General features: G+C 44.2%; 1 protein-coding gene across 1 annotated transcript in view; it reads right to left on the bottom strand.

The window, feature by feature from the left end:
* Positions 1–14652, bottom strand: part of cacnb2b (calcium channel, voltage-dependent, beta 2b) — a gene marked incomplete at both ends in the record, with an annotated part of 43110 nt that extends 28458 nt beyond the window's left edge. Inside the window, one exon of the mRNA XM_083907463.1 lies at positions 14605–14652. Within this exon, the coding sequence (XP_083763589.1) occupies positions 14605–14652 (48 nt within the window). The remainder of the gene's footprint in view (positions 1–14604) is intronic.
* Positions 14653–17250: the final 2598 nt, after the last annotated feature.

Here is a 17250-nt window from a genome sequence, read left to right as displayed (position 1 = left end):
CATGTAGCCAGGCAGCTTTTGTAAGACATACAGACAAAGACACTGTTTCCTGTTGTGTAATTTGAGTTATTTTTGTTTATAGTTTTGCTTTAGTGCTGTTGGTTTTGGTGAAGGTAAAAGTCCCATTAAAGTGGCAACAGACAGTTTTTGGGCAGTGTATTTGTACAGCATAGCAATTCCACAGCTTTAGTACAGTTAAGTTCCTAGTGGCTGAGATGCAATTGGAAAAAACAAAAAATGATTTTCTGATTAACTTCATGTCGTTTTTGTTCAGACTTTATTCAAAGTTGTATTATATTATCTACCACTACTAGTCACTGTACCAGTGACCACTGGTAGCTGACATCCCTGACATCATGTTGGAATAGAAACGGAGAAACTTCCTCAAACTGTTGCCACATAATTAGAAGCATAGCATTGTCCAAAATGCCTTGGTATGCTGAAGTGTTCAGATCCTTCATTGGTGATAAAGGGCCTAGAGCCCAAAGCCTGAGTGAAACACCTGAATTCAATACTTGGATGGCCAAATACTTTTGTCCATATAGTGTACGTCAGGCAACTCATATCTTCACAGACGAGGACATCAAAGTATTTTACTAAATCACCAAAGATCCTGAGAAACGGCACAGATGATCACTGCCATTAAATATGCTCAAAGCCAGCATATCACTTCACATCAGGTAGAGATTATGTAATCCATCCATTGACTACTGCGTTGTCCTCCATTTGAGTGGTCGCGGGGGGAGTTGTGCCAATCTCAGCTGGTGATAGGCAGAGAACATCCTGAACAGATCATCAATAAAAACAAAATCAAATGGGAAATTCAGGTGAGAGACAGAAGAAAGGCAACATGTATGTGTTCTCTCTCTTTTCTCTCTCCCTCTCTCTCTCTCTCTCTCTCTCTCTCTCTCTCTCTCTCTCTCTCTCTCTCTCTCTCTCTCTCTCTCTCTCTCACTGGGTCATGATTGTCTCTGAGTAAGGAGATTAAGATAGCATGTGTTAACCTCGGCTTTGGAGAGAAAAAGAGACAGAGACTAACACAAATTCCTCACAGACAGACAACACTGCTGCTGAGGTGCACACACAAGTGAGAGGGTTATTTATGACAGGGTCATTCCTGTCATGATGATTCTCACTCTTTGCATCACGTTAGTTGTCAGGTAAAGAGAAAGCCACAGACGTAAGTCATTTAACAACAGTTCAATAATGAACTTAGAAACAGTTGAAACCCCAAAGCAGGTCTACCAAGTTTTCCTCTAGAACTTTCCAGACACCACACTCCAGCACCTCATTGCTCCACTTTCTGCATGGAAGAGGAGCAGGTTTCTGGAGGTAATGCCCCACTAACAGCTACTAAGAGGCTTTTCCTATTCTGGGTAACAAGTAGTGGGCCAGCACTAACCACCACAGTGAAATCCAATACAGCACGGCATCTACAGGTTTCTACAAAATCCACTTTATGCCTCTCATGTGTTGTTACAGTCTTGTAAGGTTTGGCTCACATGTTATGATCAACATATTACAGTCTCCAACTGTTGACAGATAAATCTGACCCTGTATCTGCTCAAGGCTCAACTATGTTCTCTATTGTTTGGATTATAAAGTCAGAACTGTAGCTCAGGAAAGCTAGTGTGAGGACACAACATAGATTTTATCCAGATGGTTACAACAGCCAAAAGACAGTTGGATGGTCAGGAGAGGCGTTGATAATAAGATGTATCACAATGTGGACATGGCTGATTCTGTTACAACACACAGCACACACTCCAGTACAGCCATGTAGCACCATTGCTTTTTGAATGTCCAGGTCCTAGAAGCTTCTGCACTACAGCAGAAGCAATAGTTTTTTTAATGGGATGATATTGGTCTTTTTGCCAATATCCGATATTGTGCCGATATACTGAGAGGACTTGGGCTATAACTGATACTGGTAGATACCTTTTTACCCTGCACCCAACTGCAGAAGAGTCTCTTCTGTTTTAAAATTAGCATAATATTTTATATTAAATCATGGTGCAGCAGATGTACAGTAGATAAAATAAACTAAATAACTATTTGCAAGGTGCAAGCATAGAAGTCAAGTCGTTAGAAATGTAGTCATTAGTCATATTGGGAGATCTTGCTGTGTTTGCAGATATATGATATCCTATTGATAAACTTGTGCATCCCTATAGCACATAATCAATTACAGTCTAACATAAACCTAACCTAAATGTTTGTTGATTTTCCAGGTTCTCGAAGCTGCAGCTCAACAGCAGAAAACAATAGTTTTGTTTTTCAGGGATGGAACATTTCAATTTAATCTGTAAAGAGATGATTAAATTGATATTTTAGTCCATATGTATCTGACAGCTTGTATTAACTGCTAAAAAGTGAAGGCCAGTGAAGATGCACAAAAGAATACTCCAATTCAACTGGTGGAGTATTAAAGGTTTTTCCACTAAAATACTCTCTCGCTGCTTGTAAATTACATTCATTTTTAAAGGTCCAATGTTTTTAAATTTAGGTGAAATTATTTTAATTTGGTAGAAATTGAAGAAAAAAAGAAGTATACATAATTTCTAAGTGTACAATTGCCTCATTGTATGTATGTTGTTTTATTTCATTACCTCAGAATGAGCCTTGTATATTTATATCAGTAGCTGGGTCAGCTCTACAGAGGACTATCATGTTTTTTTACAATGACCCAGTGCAACTAAAATATTTTTTAGTTGTGATGCTAAGTGAAGGCTACAAAGGTGAGGAGAGGGGTATACCTTTACGCAAAGTGTTTCATGCAAACATGAGACTGCTCAACTCGAGATAAAGTACACAGTGTAATCATACAGAGGAACAAAAAAGCTGCAGTTCTGCCATATATTCATCATGCATAAAGAGAGAGAATAAATAAATATCCAATACATGTCCCACAATATGGAACACCAATGTTTTCGCAGCAAGTCAAATAGTTATAATAGAAAGAAAGAATAAGTGCAGGGGAGAGAGAGATTTAATCCATCTGATTTTTACAGGCCATCGGTGATGTAACAGTATCTCTGAAGCCTGTGGTGTTCAGTTGGCCACGGCCTGGCACATGATACATGTATGAGGATATGAATCCCTATCTGCCCTGCGCATTGTGACTGTACAGTGAGTGCAGTGATGTAGAAAGGCCTCACACCAGGATTAACGCCCCAGTGCAACAGATGGTGCATCCTCCTACCCTTCCTGTACATCACACGCGCGCACACACACACACGCACGCACACACACACACACACACACTAAAGAAACAAATAAACAAAACACTACACATCACATGTTTTACCTTTTTCTTAGGCGGCATGGTGACTTTAATCCCCAGTCCAAAATTCTCGTTTACCTGGCTCCATGAGATGGGACATTGACAAGCATGGCACGAGGCTGTGTCTACCTTCACACCAGGTGGATGCAGCTAAAGCCGCCGTCAAAGGTTCCGACAAACACCGCGCATTCATGCAGCGCCGTCTCGTGCGTAAAAAGTGAAATATATCCCAAAATATGCAGCCGCGACGCACGAGACACCGCAGGAGACGGGTGAGTTGCGTGCGAGGTTTCACTTAAATCCGTGTTGAGAGTGTGGTTATACCGAGCCCTGTGGGTATTAAAGGCTTATTTCTCTGCGCGGCATCTGTTGCGCTGCACACCGCTCACTCTGACAAGCACCGAGGAAGGTGTACTCTCTGTCCAGCATTACTGATACAGCAAAGTGGGGACTGAGTCAGTTAATTAGCTCCCTCGTGTGTGTGTGTGTGCGTGCGTGCGTGCGTGCGTGTGTATATATTTTTATGAGGTCCAGAAACATTTGTGAATTTTGTCTGGGCCCCACAACTTTAAAGCGCATTTTAAGGGCAGAGACCTTGTTTTACAGCTAGGGATAGAATTGGGTTTAGTTTAGATTCAAGATTCAAGATTCAAGATGCTTTATTTATCCCGAGGGAAATTATTGTGCAACAATTGGGAGGTAAAAGTGGAGATGTACAAGAGTTAAAAGATACATAAAATAAAAATAAAAGTAAAATAAACAAATAAGACAAATGCAACAAAGTGCCAAACAGAAGGAAAAAGACATACAACAGTAACTTACAACAGTAACTTAAATGCAACAATGCCACAAAAAAAGAATCACAGTCAACGTAGGTATATATAATATACAGCAGTACGCACGGAAATAAAATAAGTACAACTAAATATGGTGAGCAAATGTTGAAAGTGATAAACAGTGATAAGGGGACTAATGATATCAGCATAGTGCACACAAAGTAAAGTGATGAAGTGATATGGGTAAAGTGACATTTGGATCAGGACACAGTGTCTCCACTGTTCCTAATGCGGCCAGAAGTAGCTAAATTAAACAGCCTGATGGCCACAGGAAGAAAAGACTTCCTCTGGCGTTCTGTGTTACACCGGGGGGGAATGAGTCTGTTGCTGAAGGTGCTTCTGCTCGAAGTCAGCAGCTGGTGGAGAGGGTGAGAGTTGTTGTCCAGGATACTGTGCAGTTTACACAGCATCCTCCTCTCAGACACCACCACCAAAGAATCCAGCTGGACCCCCAGGACGGAGCCAGCCTTCCTGATGATCCTGCTGATCTTCTTGGCGTCTGCTGCCCTCAGCCTGCTTCCCCAGCACACAACAGCAAAGAAGATGGCACTGGCTACCACCAACTGGTAGAACATCCTCAGCATGGTGTTACATACGTTGAATGATCGGAGCCTCCTCAGGAAATAGAGACGACTCTGGCCCTTCTTGTACACAGCCTCAGTGTTCTTGGCCCAGTCCAGTTTATTGTCCAGGTATACTCCAAGGTACTTGTAATCCTGGACAACATCTACAGTCACACCGTTGATGGAGATGGGTGTGGGGGTAGATTTCCTCCTGCGGAAATCTACCACTAGCTCCTTAGTCTTGGTGGAGTTGAGAATCAGATGATTAGCTCCACACCAGTCGACGAAGGAGTCCACGACGCCCCTGTACTCCTCCTCCTTCCCCTCACTGACACAGCCAACAATTGCAGAGTCGTCAGCAAACTTCTGCAGGTGGCAGGACTCAGAGAGGAACTGAAAGTCTGAGGTGTACAGGGTGAACAGAAAGGGGGAAAGAACAGTTCCCTGTGGAGCCCCAGTGCTGCTGACCACAGTGTCAGACACCTGTAGTCTGACATACTGTGGTCGACCCGTCAAGTAGTCCGTAATCCAGGAAACCAGGGGAGGGTCCACCTGCATCGCCGTCAGCTTACTCCCCAGCAGAGCAGGCCGGATGGTATTGAACGCACTGGAGAAGTCAATGAACATGATTCTCACAGTGCATCCCGGTCTGTCCAGGTGGGCGCAGGCACGGTGGAGGCAGGCAACTCCCAGTCTGTTAGTTCGAAGCAGCCCTGTAAAGCTTCATCAGTCTCCTGTGACCATCTCCTCACAGTCCTGGTGGTCACAGGAAGCTGCTGGACTTGGGGCTTATACAGGGACTGCAGGTGGATGAGGTTGTGGTCCGATCTGCCAAGAGGAGGAAGGGCAGTGGAGCTGTAAGCCTCCTTAACATTGGCATACAGCAGGTCCAGTGTCTTGTTTTCCCTGGTGGGACAGTCCACAAACTGCTTGAAAGTGGGCAGTGTGGCAGCCAGAGTGATGTGGTTGAAGTCCCCAGATATTGCAATGAATGCGCCTGGGTGCCGTGTCTGAAGATCCGCGACGACGGTGTGTGTTTAGTGACTGCCATCGCGCAAAAAGTAACATTTAGATAAGTGTGTGAGATTACCTGTCCAGCAGAAAACAAGCGAGGTCGGCATCAGTGCGTAACCCTCCGTCCCTCATCAGCGCTCTCCACTTCGGGAATGCAACACCGATGTTCACTCGTGATTTCTGCCGTCTTTTGTCGCGGTCACGTCTTCCAGCGTACGGTCAGGTACTAGTGTTCCTTTATCCGCTGGAAAATACGTGTGGTCCATTCTAAACGCGTAAAAGGATCCGCTCGCAGCCTCGTCTCGGCGCTCTCTCCATGCTTGACCAGCACGTTTCCACTCTGTTTATACCTCAGACTTCCTGCTCCGCGGGACTTCCGCTACAAGTAAAGCGATGCTCGATTTGTTCTCTCGGGTTTGTCTATACAGGCTCCCGTAGAAACATGGCGTCGTGGCAATGCAGTAGCGGCCCGCGGCCATGTTATTTTACATGACTTTTTGAAACACTACGAAAACGAAACAAAGAATATTATACAGCGACTAGACAATGCAGGAGCACATAATATGTATACAGAAGTGGATTTTGGGTCATATAAACCCATAAATACTACACAGTGTCCCTTTAAGGTGTGTCTACAAGTTTTTGTCTTTCTGTCTGTGTGTGTGTGTGTGCGTGCGTGCGTGTGTGGATTTGTGACCTCTAAACAAACCTTTCCTTTTAAAGCAGGGGTGGGCAACATTTTTTTCCTCACACTGAAATAAATGAATCAAACGAAGGGCCACAAATAAACGGTTTAGATAATAAACATTAAACCCATCTTCATATGCAACATGCATAGCATTTATATTTTAAAAGCTTTAAAAATACATGTGACGTCACCTCACTGATAGATTTCCTTTCCTGTGACTATTTCAAAATAAATGTATGCCTGCGTTTCAGTGGTCAAATGTTATTAGTGTGATGGTGCGAAACTGAAATGTGCGCTGTCTCCTTATGTCTAACTGTATCAGACATTCACTCTTGACTGCATCTTATAAAGGCTGTAGTCACCTCTCACTTGCAAGAGTTCAACCAACTGCAGTTGAACGCAGTTGGATAGACCTACAACCAATCATCAGCAGATGTGCAACATGGTGAAGTACCAGAATCACCAGGAAGAGCTTTGGGAGGCAAGGGACACGGATGAGTGTTACATAAAAAAGCAGGGCTTCCGTCCGATAGATCGCCAGTGCCGATAGAACAGCAAGTGTGGAGCAAGCGGCTCTGACATTGACATACAGTATGAGAGACTCACATCTGGACCTTCAAGACACACACAGCTGTACCCACATATTCTTACACATTCTCTAAAGATTAAGATTAGATTAAGATTCCCTTATTAGTCCCGCAGTGGGGAAATTTCCAATCTCTGCATTTTAACCCATCCGTGAGTTAGTGAACACTCACAGCACACAGTGAGGTGAAGTACATGCTAACCCAGAGCAGTGAGCTGCCTGCATTCGGGGAGCAGTGAGGGACAGGGTTCAAATCGACTACCTTCTGGTCTCAAGCTTGAAGCCCTAAACACTAGGTGCCCCAAGTGAATTCCCATACCGGGAGTCGGCATCCTGGTGAAAACCAGGAATCCTAACCGCTAGACCATATGGGACCCTGTAATTACGCGTCCAACTTCCTGTTTTTGTGCGGCATTTCCGGTGAAGTATGCTTTCTTAAAACTGTAATGGAAAAACTCATAACTGTCGATAGCAACAACAACTGTCCCTTCTTAGTTGCAGCTGATGATCAAAACATTCATGTTCCATTAAAGCCCTTTGTTTAAACCAACTGCTTTTATAGCAACCCCTGTTTGCACATGATACCTGCTTTTCTTGAAGCAATTTTTTTTTCAAAGTTGTTGTCCCATCTGCTGAATAAAACTGGAAATACCAAAGCTGACATCTCGCAAGAAAAATAATGGTATATATGTCTACCTGTTATGTTTCTGCCAGGTCAATAGAGAGGAATTCCTTTGTATTGAAAATTCCCAGCATTTCGCCCATGACCTGAGATTGTTCCAGAATCCATCCATTCATCCATCCATTCAAATCGCTTCCATTCTAATCAATGAAAGCATTTCCACCAGACGCGCTGCGGAACGTCCCAGCAGCATCCCAGAAGCGTCTCGCCGCGCTGCATCGATATCGATAGGAATCAGTTCTATTTTTGCCGTTGCCGCTGCTGAACCGCGTAAATTTCAACAGAGCAGTTCGCACCTGACAGGAAGTGCGACTCCAACTCAAAGTAAAACACTTCCGCCCCCCTTTCAAAATAAAACACAATACACAGGTCATATAGCCTGCCACAACTTCACATCAACATTACGTCGTGACCGGTGCTGCCAGGTAAACAGTCAATTAATCAGAGCGTCTCGGAGAGTCATAATGTACGACGAGAGACTGATTGTTGAAGTGGAGAAACATAAAATCATTTATGACACCAGGTCAACAGTCAATTTATCAGAGGGTCTCGGAGAGTCATAATGTACGACGCGAGACTGATTGTTGAAGTGGAGAAACTCATTTATGACACCAGATCAACAGTTCTTCCACGTTGGAGAATGAAAGAAGCTGTGTTGTTGTTTCCTTTATACACACAGTCTATCGCGGGATCTCACGAACTCGCGTCCGTTCGAGATTATCGTGTGATCTTCCGTGAATACCGCTGGCTCCCAAGGCACCGCGCCGCTGCTGTAACGCGCCCGGTGGCGATTGACGCTGGGCAGAGGTCGAAGCAGACGCTGAAGTGCCGCGGCTGTAACGCGTCCAGTGGAAATCCGGGGTAAGGATAAGCTTTAACAAAAAAACAGTTTCAATGTTAAAAACTTCAATTCCGTGGCCACTGTTTAGTGGTGATGTGAGGATGCATGTGAGGACAGCTAATGGTGATAGAAAAAGCTGTATTCAAATATACCCCAAAACTCAAGAACGAGGAGGTGGATGTGTAAGCATGAGTGTGTGTCTGTTCTATTGCTGGGCCAGAGATTGATGGCATGCACAGTTCCAGGCAAAGACCCAGACAGCCTGCCACTCTGTTCTCCACTGGGTCTAGAAATGAGAAAATGACTCACCTATTTGGAAGAAAAAAAAGAAAAGAAAAAAAAAGACCCATTATTGGCTGCAAAAAGACAGAAGTGAAAACGTATAATCGTATTTATTCACTCTGCTTCAACTCTCGAGGCTTCGAGGTGTGAAATCTTTTTGGTTAATGCTCTTTGATTTAGGGCAGTATGGTGTAATGCAGGTTGGAGGAGAGTGCAGTGGGGCTTTGGGATTATTTTTGACAGCACAGCTGTTGGACACATTAAGGCATTAAAAAGGGTCATGTTTATTTACCTGAATTATACCCATGAAACATCCTTGTTTGGTCCAACACAGAGCATCTGTTTAGATAAGAACAAGCCCACAGGTCCAAATTATCTATGCATACAGTATATGGCCATCCATCCATTCATTTTTTTTTACACATTTTGGTGCTTTTCCATTATACAGCACTACTCAGCTCGGCTCAAGTACCTGGTACATGGTTTTTTTTTAGCACCTGCTCTGGTGAGGTTCCAAGCGAGCTGAGCCAATACTATAAATGTGACGTCAATAAACTGCCAGCCAATGATTGGTCAGAGAGTGGCGTCACTGGAAGAGTCATGTACACGACGTCCGTCACACAAATCAAAGCGAATAATGCCAGACTGTAGATCAGTTAAAAAGTCTTATAAATCCCAAAACATGTTAATCTCCAACATTTTTATTTATTTAACAGAATCACAGCAGTTTTGTGCAGTCGTGCTATGACGACCCCCCCATGTTGAAGAGGTAGAATGAAGTAATGGAAAATAATGAGCCTTATACCAAACCAAGTACAGAAGAGTAGTGCTTGAACTTTGTAATGGATAAGCGGTATTAATCTTCCACATAGCATAGGTTATAGGGCAGGCTGACATAAGGCAAAAGCTTGCAGGTTGCCAATGGACTGACAACCTGTCCATGCTGTACCCCGTCAACATGCAGAGATGGTCAATTAACGGTGCCTAATTTACCCAATTAACCCAAATCTGCATGTTTTTGAACTATGGGAGGAATCCAGAGTACCCATGCACATGGTTACGGGAGAACATGCAAACTTCACACAGAAAGGCCCTCAGTGAAACAAGAATCTGAATCCGTGACCTTATTGCTGCCCACTGTAGCACCGTGTGGTCGCATGTCTATATGTAGCATACATTATAAGAAATATAGACATAGAGTATATAACACATTTCAAAACAGAACAACAGCCTACACCACAAACATCGTTCCCCCTTCACACCCTGTCTACTCCTCAAACTACCCAAGGCTACTGAAAGGCCGTACTCACCCAGGAGACATTTTTGTTCTTGGATACTTTTGACATGACTTCCAGGGCCAACTCTGGATACACTCAGCGTCCTCACACGAACATGAACATGAACACACAGACGTCCCGTCCACCTTTAGCGGCAGCAGTAACAGCAGCAGCAGCAGCAGCCTGCTCAGAGATGAAGACAAGCTTTTCATTTGACGTCCTCCACCGGTTCCCTTGTGCCAACAACCGTCGCCAGATTTACATCTGCCTGGAGCATCACCAGCCAATCACACCACAGCAAAACATGTTCCAAAACTGACTCCACGAGAAAAAAGGAAGAGGAGGAGAAGGAGTGGGAGCACAAGAGAAACAAAAAAACATAATAGCTCCAGAACTGTCTTGTCAGAGGCAGAATGTGCAGTAAAGTTTCTGAAGCTCTCGCTTCCTCCTCGTTTTTTAGTGCTGGCTGCCGGCTCTTATCAAATTCATAAACCCTGCATGAATATGCAACCAGACATCTGGCTTATGCTCCTCCTCTGATGCCAGAGGCTGGGGCCAGTAAACGGCCAATCCTGCCATGAGCTAACCTAACATCTGTGAGAGGAGTTTGACAGGGAATGGATGGGGGAAAGAGAGAGGGGTGGGGTCAAACCATGACAAATCCAAGATGAGGGAACGGCAGCAAAAAATGCAAGGTGGAGTGATAGAGTGTTTCAAGACTGAGGTGGCTCTAGTGGAAGGAAGGAAGTGATCGAGGGCCAGTTTGTTGAGGGCATGGCAGATTTGAAAGCAGGTTACTGATCCACTAACATGCGAGTAAAGAAAAATATAAACACTTTGTTTTGAAATACTCCACCGCCACTTCTTGTCTATTTAACAAAGACAGAGCAAATCCCACTTTCCTAAATCTCAGACCAAGATTTCACACACTCCCTCTTGGAGTCACATTGGCATAAATATGAATATATTGCTGTCCCTGGCTGTAACTCAGGTCACAGCAAGTTTACAAGCAACTTAAAAGTGTTCAGTGGAAGCTAGGAGGATATGCACCTAGATTATTACAGCAGGAATTTGCACAATATTATTACTAATTTGGACAGCAAACATCATCCACTCTTAGATTTGTCCACTTGTTTTTACTGTGTTATTCTTTCAGCTGCCTGGATGCAAACTGCATGTGTTAGTCATTCACTAAAACAAAAAAAAAGAATTGTTCTCCCAGAATCTCCTGTCAGTGATGGAAATGCCAAACTGTGGAACAGTCTCCGGGTTGGAGAATCTGACTCGCAGGCATGTTAGACTGTGTCCGGGTGTCGGTGTGTCAGTGGAGGCGTGTAGCCTCGCTGTGTAGCCCCTTTGGTAACTCCTGCCAAGAAAACGATCATTTCCAACGCACCACCTTTTTTAAAGGGACACTGTGTAGTATTTATGGGTTTATATGACCCAAAATCCACTTTTCTATACATATTATGTGCTCCTGCATTGTCTAGTCTCTGTATAATAGTTGTTTCATTTTCGTAGTGTAACACAAATAATAGAAACCTCTGAGCTGTGTGACGTGTGGAGATGAGTCCATAAACAGCGTCAGTTCACCGGGACTCACTGTAGAGACAACTTACCAGGTTAGATAATTTTTATTGTTATGAACACCATGCTAATGTTTTTAAGAGCTGTTTTATTTGTCCTGTGGGTTTCTCAGATCACTCTCTTGTACACTGTGTGGTTTTTATAAAGAATATTAGATGAAAAAGTGCCTACTGGCATTTTAACACCACATTGCTGTCAGACACTAGTTTTAAGAATGTTTTCAGTTATTTTTGTTATTTTATTTCAGAAAACTTAGTGTGAGTACAGCTCGTGACAGCAAAGGTGGAATGTGAGAAAAGTCCAGATAAAACAGCTCTCAATGTGACGAGAGACATGAGCAGATCTATGAGAGATCAGGGGCCTCATTTTTAAAACTGTGCTTAGGACTGACGTCAAAATTGACGTACGCACGAAACACAGAAAGTGCTTACGCACAAAAATATCTTGATTTATAAAACAGTGCGCACGCACGTCCTACGCCGATTTCCCTTTATAAATCACAATCCACTCTAAATGTGGCGCACCTGTGTGCGGGTCATACCACGCCCATATTTGCCTATAAATATTCAGAGAAACGCCCCTCATGAATATTGATTCATGACTGAAATCAATGCCGAAATCGTAGAGAAAGGCCAAGTAACGTAATTACACCCAGTGTGAGGTGGAAGTACTTGTCTAGGGGGTGGCGAAGAGGAAGGCTTTATTGTTTGGTGTTCTAGAGTGGCAGCATGAAGCGGATAATGTCAGTGCTGTTGCCTCAGAAGGTCGGAGTGTGACCGAGGTGAAAAAAAGAGTGGTCAGACATTAAAGTAGACGCAAAAAAGCGCCTGGCGTCACACAGGCAGATCGTCTGTGCCACGGGAATGATTTCTTTTATGTATACTTCACATACTACTCTATAACCTCTGGCAAAGATATGGGGGAAACACATTATTTCAGACTGTTTACCTGTCTGCCATAATGTGTATCCCCCCATATTTTTGGCTAGAATGGAAGAAAGCTGTTCATAAAACCAGAGGTTATAGAGTAGTATGTGAAGTTTACATAAAAAAAAACATTAAACAATGCAATTGTTAGTTTTACACAGTTTCTTTCTTCTGCCATCAGTGGCGCAGTTTCTCCTTACCCAGGTATGTGCGTACACATGGGTCAGAGTTGGCGTGGAGGACCGCACATTTTCCCGTCAAGTTCTCTTATAAATCCCACAGTTTGCGTAGAGAGTGGCGTACGCCTTCTTTTGTGCGTACGCAACGTTTATAAATGAGGTCCCTGGAGAGAGAAGTGGTGCAACTGCAAAGTCTAGCAGACTCCACAGGAGATCGAGAACAAATTAAAGTTCTCAAAGCCAAACGCTCAGCTTTGTCAGACCTGCTGAGTTTTCATGCACATGGTGCTCTGGTCCGGTCACGCTTTCGGAGAGTTGCTGAGATGGATGCTCCTTCACATTTTTTCTTTGGCCTAGAACAAAAAAGACTGATGCACTCACTGAGGTCTGAGGACGGACAAATACTGCAGGAGGACGCAGACATTCGACAGTGTGCTGTCAGTTTTTATCAAGAACTGTACTCGACAGAGTTTCAGGAGGAACCAGAGGTGGTGCTGTCTTTTTTTAAAGGACTGGCACAGATCACAGAGGACCACAGAGAGGGTCTGGAAGCGAAACTTTTCGCCCAGGAGCTGCAGGAGGCGCTACAGACTCTGTAAAGCTGGAAAGCTCCTGGCATAGACGGCCTCCCTGCAGAGTTCTACAAGACCTGCTGGACAGTCATTGGGGAGGATCTTCTGTGTGTCCTACAGGACAGTCTGGACAAGGGTTGGCTGCCTCTGAGCTGCAGGAGGGCTGTCCTCACCCTCCTCCCAAAGAAAGGAGACCTTCGGAAATCAAGAACTGGCGTCCGGTGTCTCTGCTGTGCACCGATTACAAGATATTAATTTGTTAATTTTAATACTTAAATTGTTATATGTTGATGGATAATTACTTTGTTGTGAAGCTAAACCTTGCATTACTTGGAGCCCAGCTGTAATAACCACATGCATGTGCTGAAAAATTTGTATATATAATATGAAATTCTCCTAATTTCATGTGTAGGTCAGATGTGGTTTAAGGTTTGGGTGTGGAACTCAGAGGATTTTCAGATTTCAAAGTGGACCCCGGTAATCTTCAGTTCGGGAATGGCTGCTCTAAAGCATTGCCTGTAAGAGCCAAACACAGCTGCTGCTGTTCACTGGATGATGCAGCTCCAGTAATGGATTAAATCTGAATAAACGCACTTGATTTAAAGACTGATATATAACAGGTCATTTACTGAAGACTGGGTAGAAGGTAAGAGCTGTCGTGTGTGAATGTGTGAATGAGAAGGGAGAGCAAGCAGCTACAGTGTTTTGTTGATAGAAGTTACAAAGTGGAGCTTTAAATCTGGGTGGTAATGAGATAACTGCACTTGTCTGTCCTCCCCCTACTCCTCTACTCCTCAGACAGGACAAATAATGTGAAGGAGAGCAGCTCTCCTTGGCAGCTGTCATGTTCTTAAAAAACACTTTATCACTGATATTTAAGACGATTAATAAAGTGCCCAATTCACTTGTTCAGGTAGGGATTATATCAAACTGTTGCCTCGCACTGAAAAATCTAATAAACCATGAGTATCAGTTTTACAAGTCATTTTTGAACTCCCACACTGGGATCTTTATAGGGTGCTGTTTTTCTGTGCTGATAAACTGCAGCCCTCACCGTCACTGAGTAGTGAACACCTTAGCAGCAAAACACAGGATGAAGGAGTCATGCACGCACACAGCTGCTCGTGTTATATACTGCAGATGACAGCATATATGAATGAAGGATACAGCAGCAATAGTGCATCAATATTAAAATGATAAAATAATGTGCACTCTCTCGTGTACATAAACAACATCCATCCTTTGTTGCTGTGTGCGTGCTGCGAGTGATGCTGCGATGGTCACTTACATAGATGGACTGCACTCTCCGCCAGTGTCCCAGCCCACAGCAAAACATCAAGACATCCAGTTAGGGGGAGAGGAGGGGACAGGCTGATAGGAGCCTCAGGAGTGGGTCAATTCAGGGCAGGATCCTCATGGCACAGGTTGATCCACCTGATCTCCATCTTGTCTACTGGTTTTAGGATCTCGAGACCCGGAAAAATAATCCAATCCCCTTCCTCCACAGGTTGTCGCAAGGGAGGTTTCACCTGGAATTCGAGTTCGGCTCCACTAAGTTTTGTCCTCACATGAGTGCCGGCATCTCACAGCATCTCCTGTGCTCTGTGGGGAGTCTCATGCAGTCCATGCGAAAAGCCAGCAGTAGTCCCAAAGACTGAAGTTTGTATGTCTTATGTTGAGGTGTGTGTGTGTGTGTGTGTGTGTGTGTATGTGTGTGTGTGTGTGTGTGTGTGTGTGTGTGTGTGTGTGTGTGTGTGTGTGTGTGTGTGTGTAAGCGTGTGCTCACCTCATCTCAGAAGGACAGGTGGTTCATCCTGTGCCATGTGTTAATTTACGTTCACACTACCACACCTTTGTCCCAGCTCACCCTGTTGAACAATCCTCCCCTTCGGTCTCGTCAGTTTAAGACCCCCCACATAGTCTCACTGCAAAAACTAACTCTCATTTTCATCCTTGTGTGCATGTCCTCGGATCTCTCTCGTCCAATCACATCACAGCTCCTGCATCACTTCACGGTCATCTTTCCTGTATCTGTCTCACCCCGGGAGTTCAGATCAATAGATTTTTTTTGGACTCTAATTCTTCTTTTCTTCCTGCTCAAAAGAAAGAAAGAAATCTCAGCTCTGTGGCTCCTCCTCCTTCAGTATCGCTTTTCACCACACTGCTTCTCTCTCTCTCCCTCTCTGTCAAGGGTCCTCTCTCATCAGGGGCGTTCCTGCTTACCTGAGTCACTCTTTGCACCCCTGTTGTGACTGTACATGCTCGTGTGTGGAAGTGTGTGTGCAGGCTGCAGCTGGAGCTCACTGCCCTCTCCCTCTCTCTCCCTCCCTCTCTCTGTTGCCATGCTGGAGCAGGTAACATTCAGCTAGCGCAGGAGACACACAGCCTGAATTCAAATGCGCCTCCAGCCCCTCAGATACAAAGCCTCCACCCCTCCTTAACAGCAACAACTCACCTCTGTCATCTCTCTACCTGTTTTCTCTGTTTTTTCTTAAGTCTATCTCATTGTCCTTATCTCTCTGCAGCGTTTGCTCTCTGTCCCTCTGCTGTTGATTCCTTTTGTATCATTCCTCTTCTCTGCTGTCACGCTCCCTTTTCTTTTTCCTCTTACCTTGAGAGAAAGCGGAGGAGGCTAAACCTCCTCCATGTAGTGAGAACATTTCAACCTGTTTCTGGGTTTCTTTCAAAAACTTTCCCACAGATAAGCCACTGACAACCTTAATATTAAAATGAGGTGCATCATTTTTAAATATAAACACATGTCCATCACATTCAGACACAATGCTGATGAAGCCTGTCTCGACACAACTCACTCTGTGTTAACCAACATTTTGGCAGCTACGCACAGAAAGTGATTCACGTTATACGAAGTCAGATGGAGACAACAGCAGTATTCTCACAGGCGTAATAGTTTAATGGACAACACGATGGACTTCTAGTGCCTTCTAGAAACAAAGTGATTCAAAGGCTGTGGGTTTTGAGTCCCACCAGATTCGGGGTTTTGAAACAATGCCCTAGCAAATCATCTTCTGTGGTGAGCTGTAGGCAAATGGACTCTTTGTGGGCAAAGGTTGTATTCACACCTTAAAGTTCTCTCGGTACGATTGGGGACTCGGTTCAATTGGAGGTGGCAACATTCAGCTGGTCCGAGTTTGCGTTCATGCTGCACTTTATTGAAAGACCTTAACCTTTGAATAATGTATTCCCCTCCTCGCCTTAAGCGGCACTGCATCAATAATTACTGAAGGAGAAGACAAGAGAACAATTAACAAGAAAACTCGCTCGTCCGTTGGTTAATGCAGGACAACTTCTGTATCCTCCACATCAGAGCAAAACATGGAGCATCATTTTATGTGAACATGACATATATTCGCTACAACAATGGACTCAGACATTTCTCCTGGCTATCGTTTTACATGTGCATAATGTTTTGGTTGTGTTTACCCACAATGCCCTGCTTTGTACCCATAATGCTCTGCGTTTGGTTCGCATGAAGCCTATGTTTTAGGCGGAACCAGAGTTTGCTTCTTTGGTGCAGATCAGAGTTGGGTTGACAAGGGAGACGGCAAGGGCTGTGATTGGTCCTCAGGACAGGCCGAGCTAACGATGCTCTGTGCCGGCCACTGTGCGCACCTAGCATCCACAGAGGCGGAGCTGATCACCGCCGCCAACGTCGCTGCCAAACTATATATATGTCATATCTTATTACACACAGCACATGTTTAGACTCTAATTGGCCAATTTCTCTCCTCAAATTATCTTAAAACTGCGTTCCGTGACACAGAAAAGTGAGAAATGGCCACTGTTTCAATAAAAGTCTTTCTCTCATTCATTCAGCACAACATAGAACACAACGCAGAATATACAAGAGGTTAACGTATGCGCATTCAACCTGATAAGACACTTTAAAAGACAATGCACACTCGTTACAATG

This window comes from Microchirus variegatus (genome assembly GCF_963457635.1).
Source record: "Microchirus variegatus genome assembly, chromosome: 21".
Taxonomy (NCBI): Eukaryota; Metazoa; Chordata; class Actinopteri; order Pleuronectiformes; family Soleidae; genus Microchirus; species Microchirus variegatus.
The sequence above is the reverse complement of the archived record's forward strand: the minus strand, read 5'-3'. Positions and strand labels throughout refer to the sequence as shown.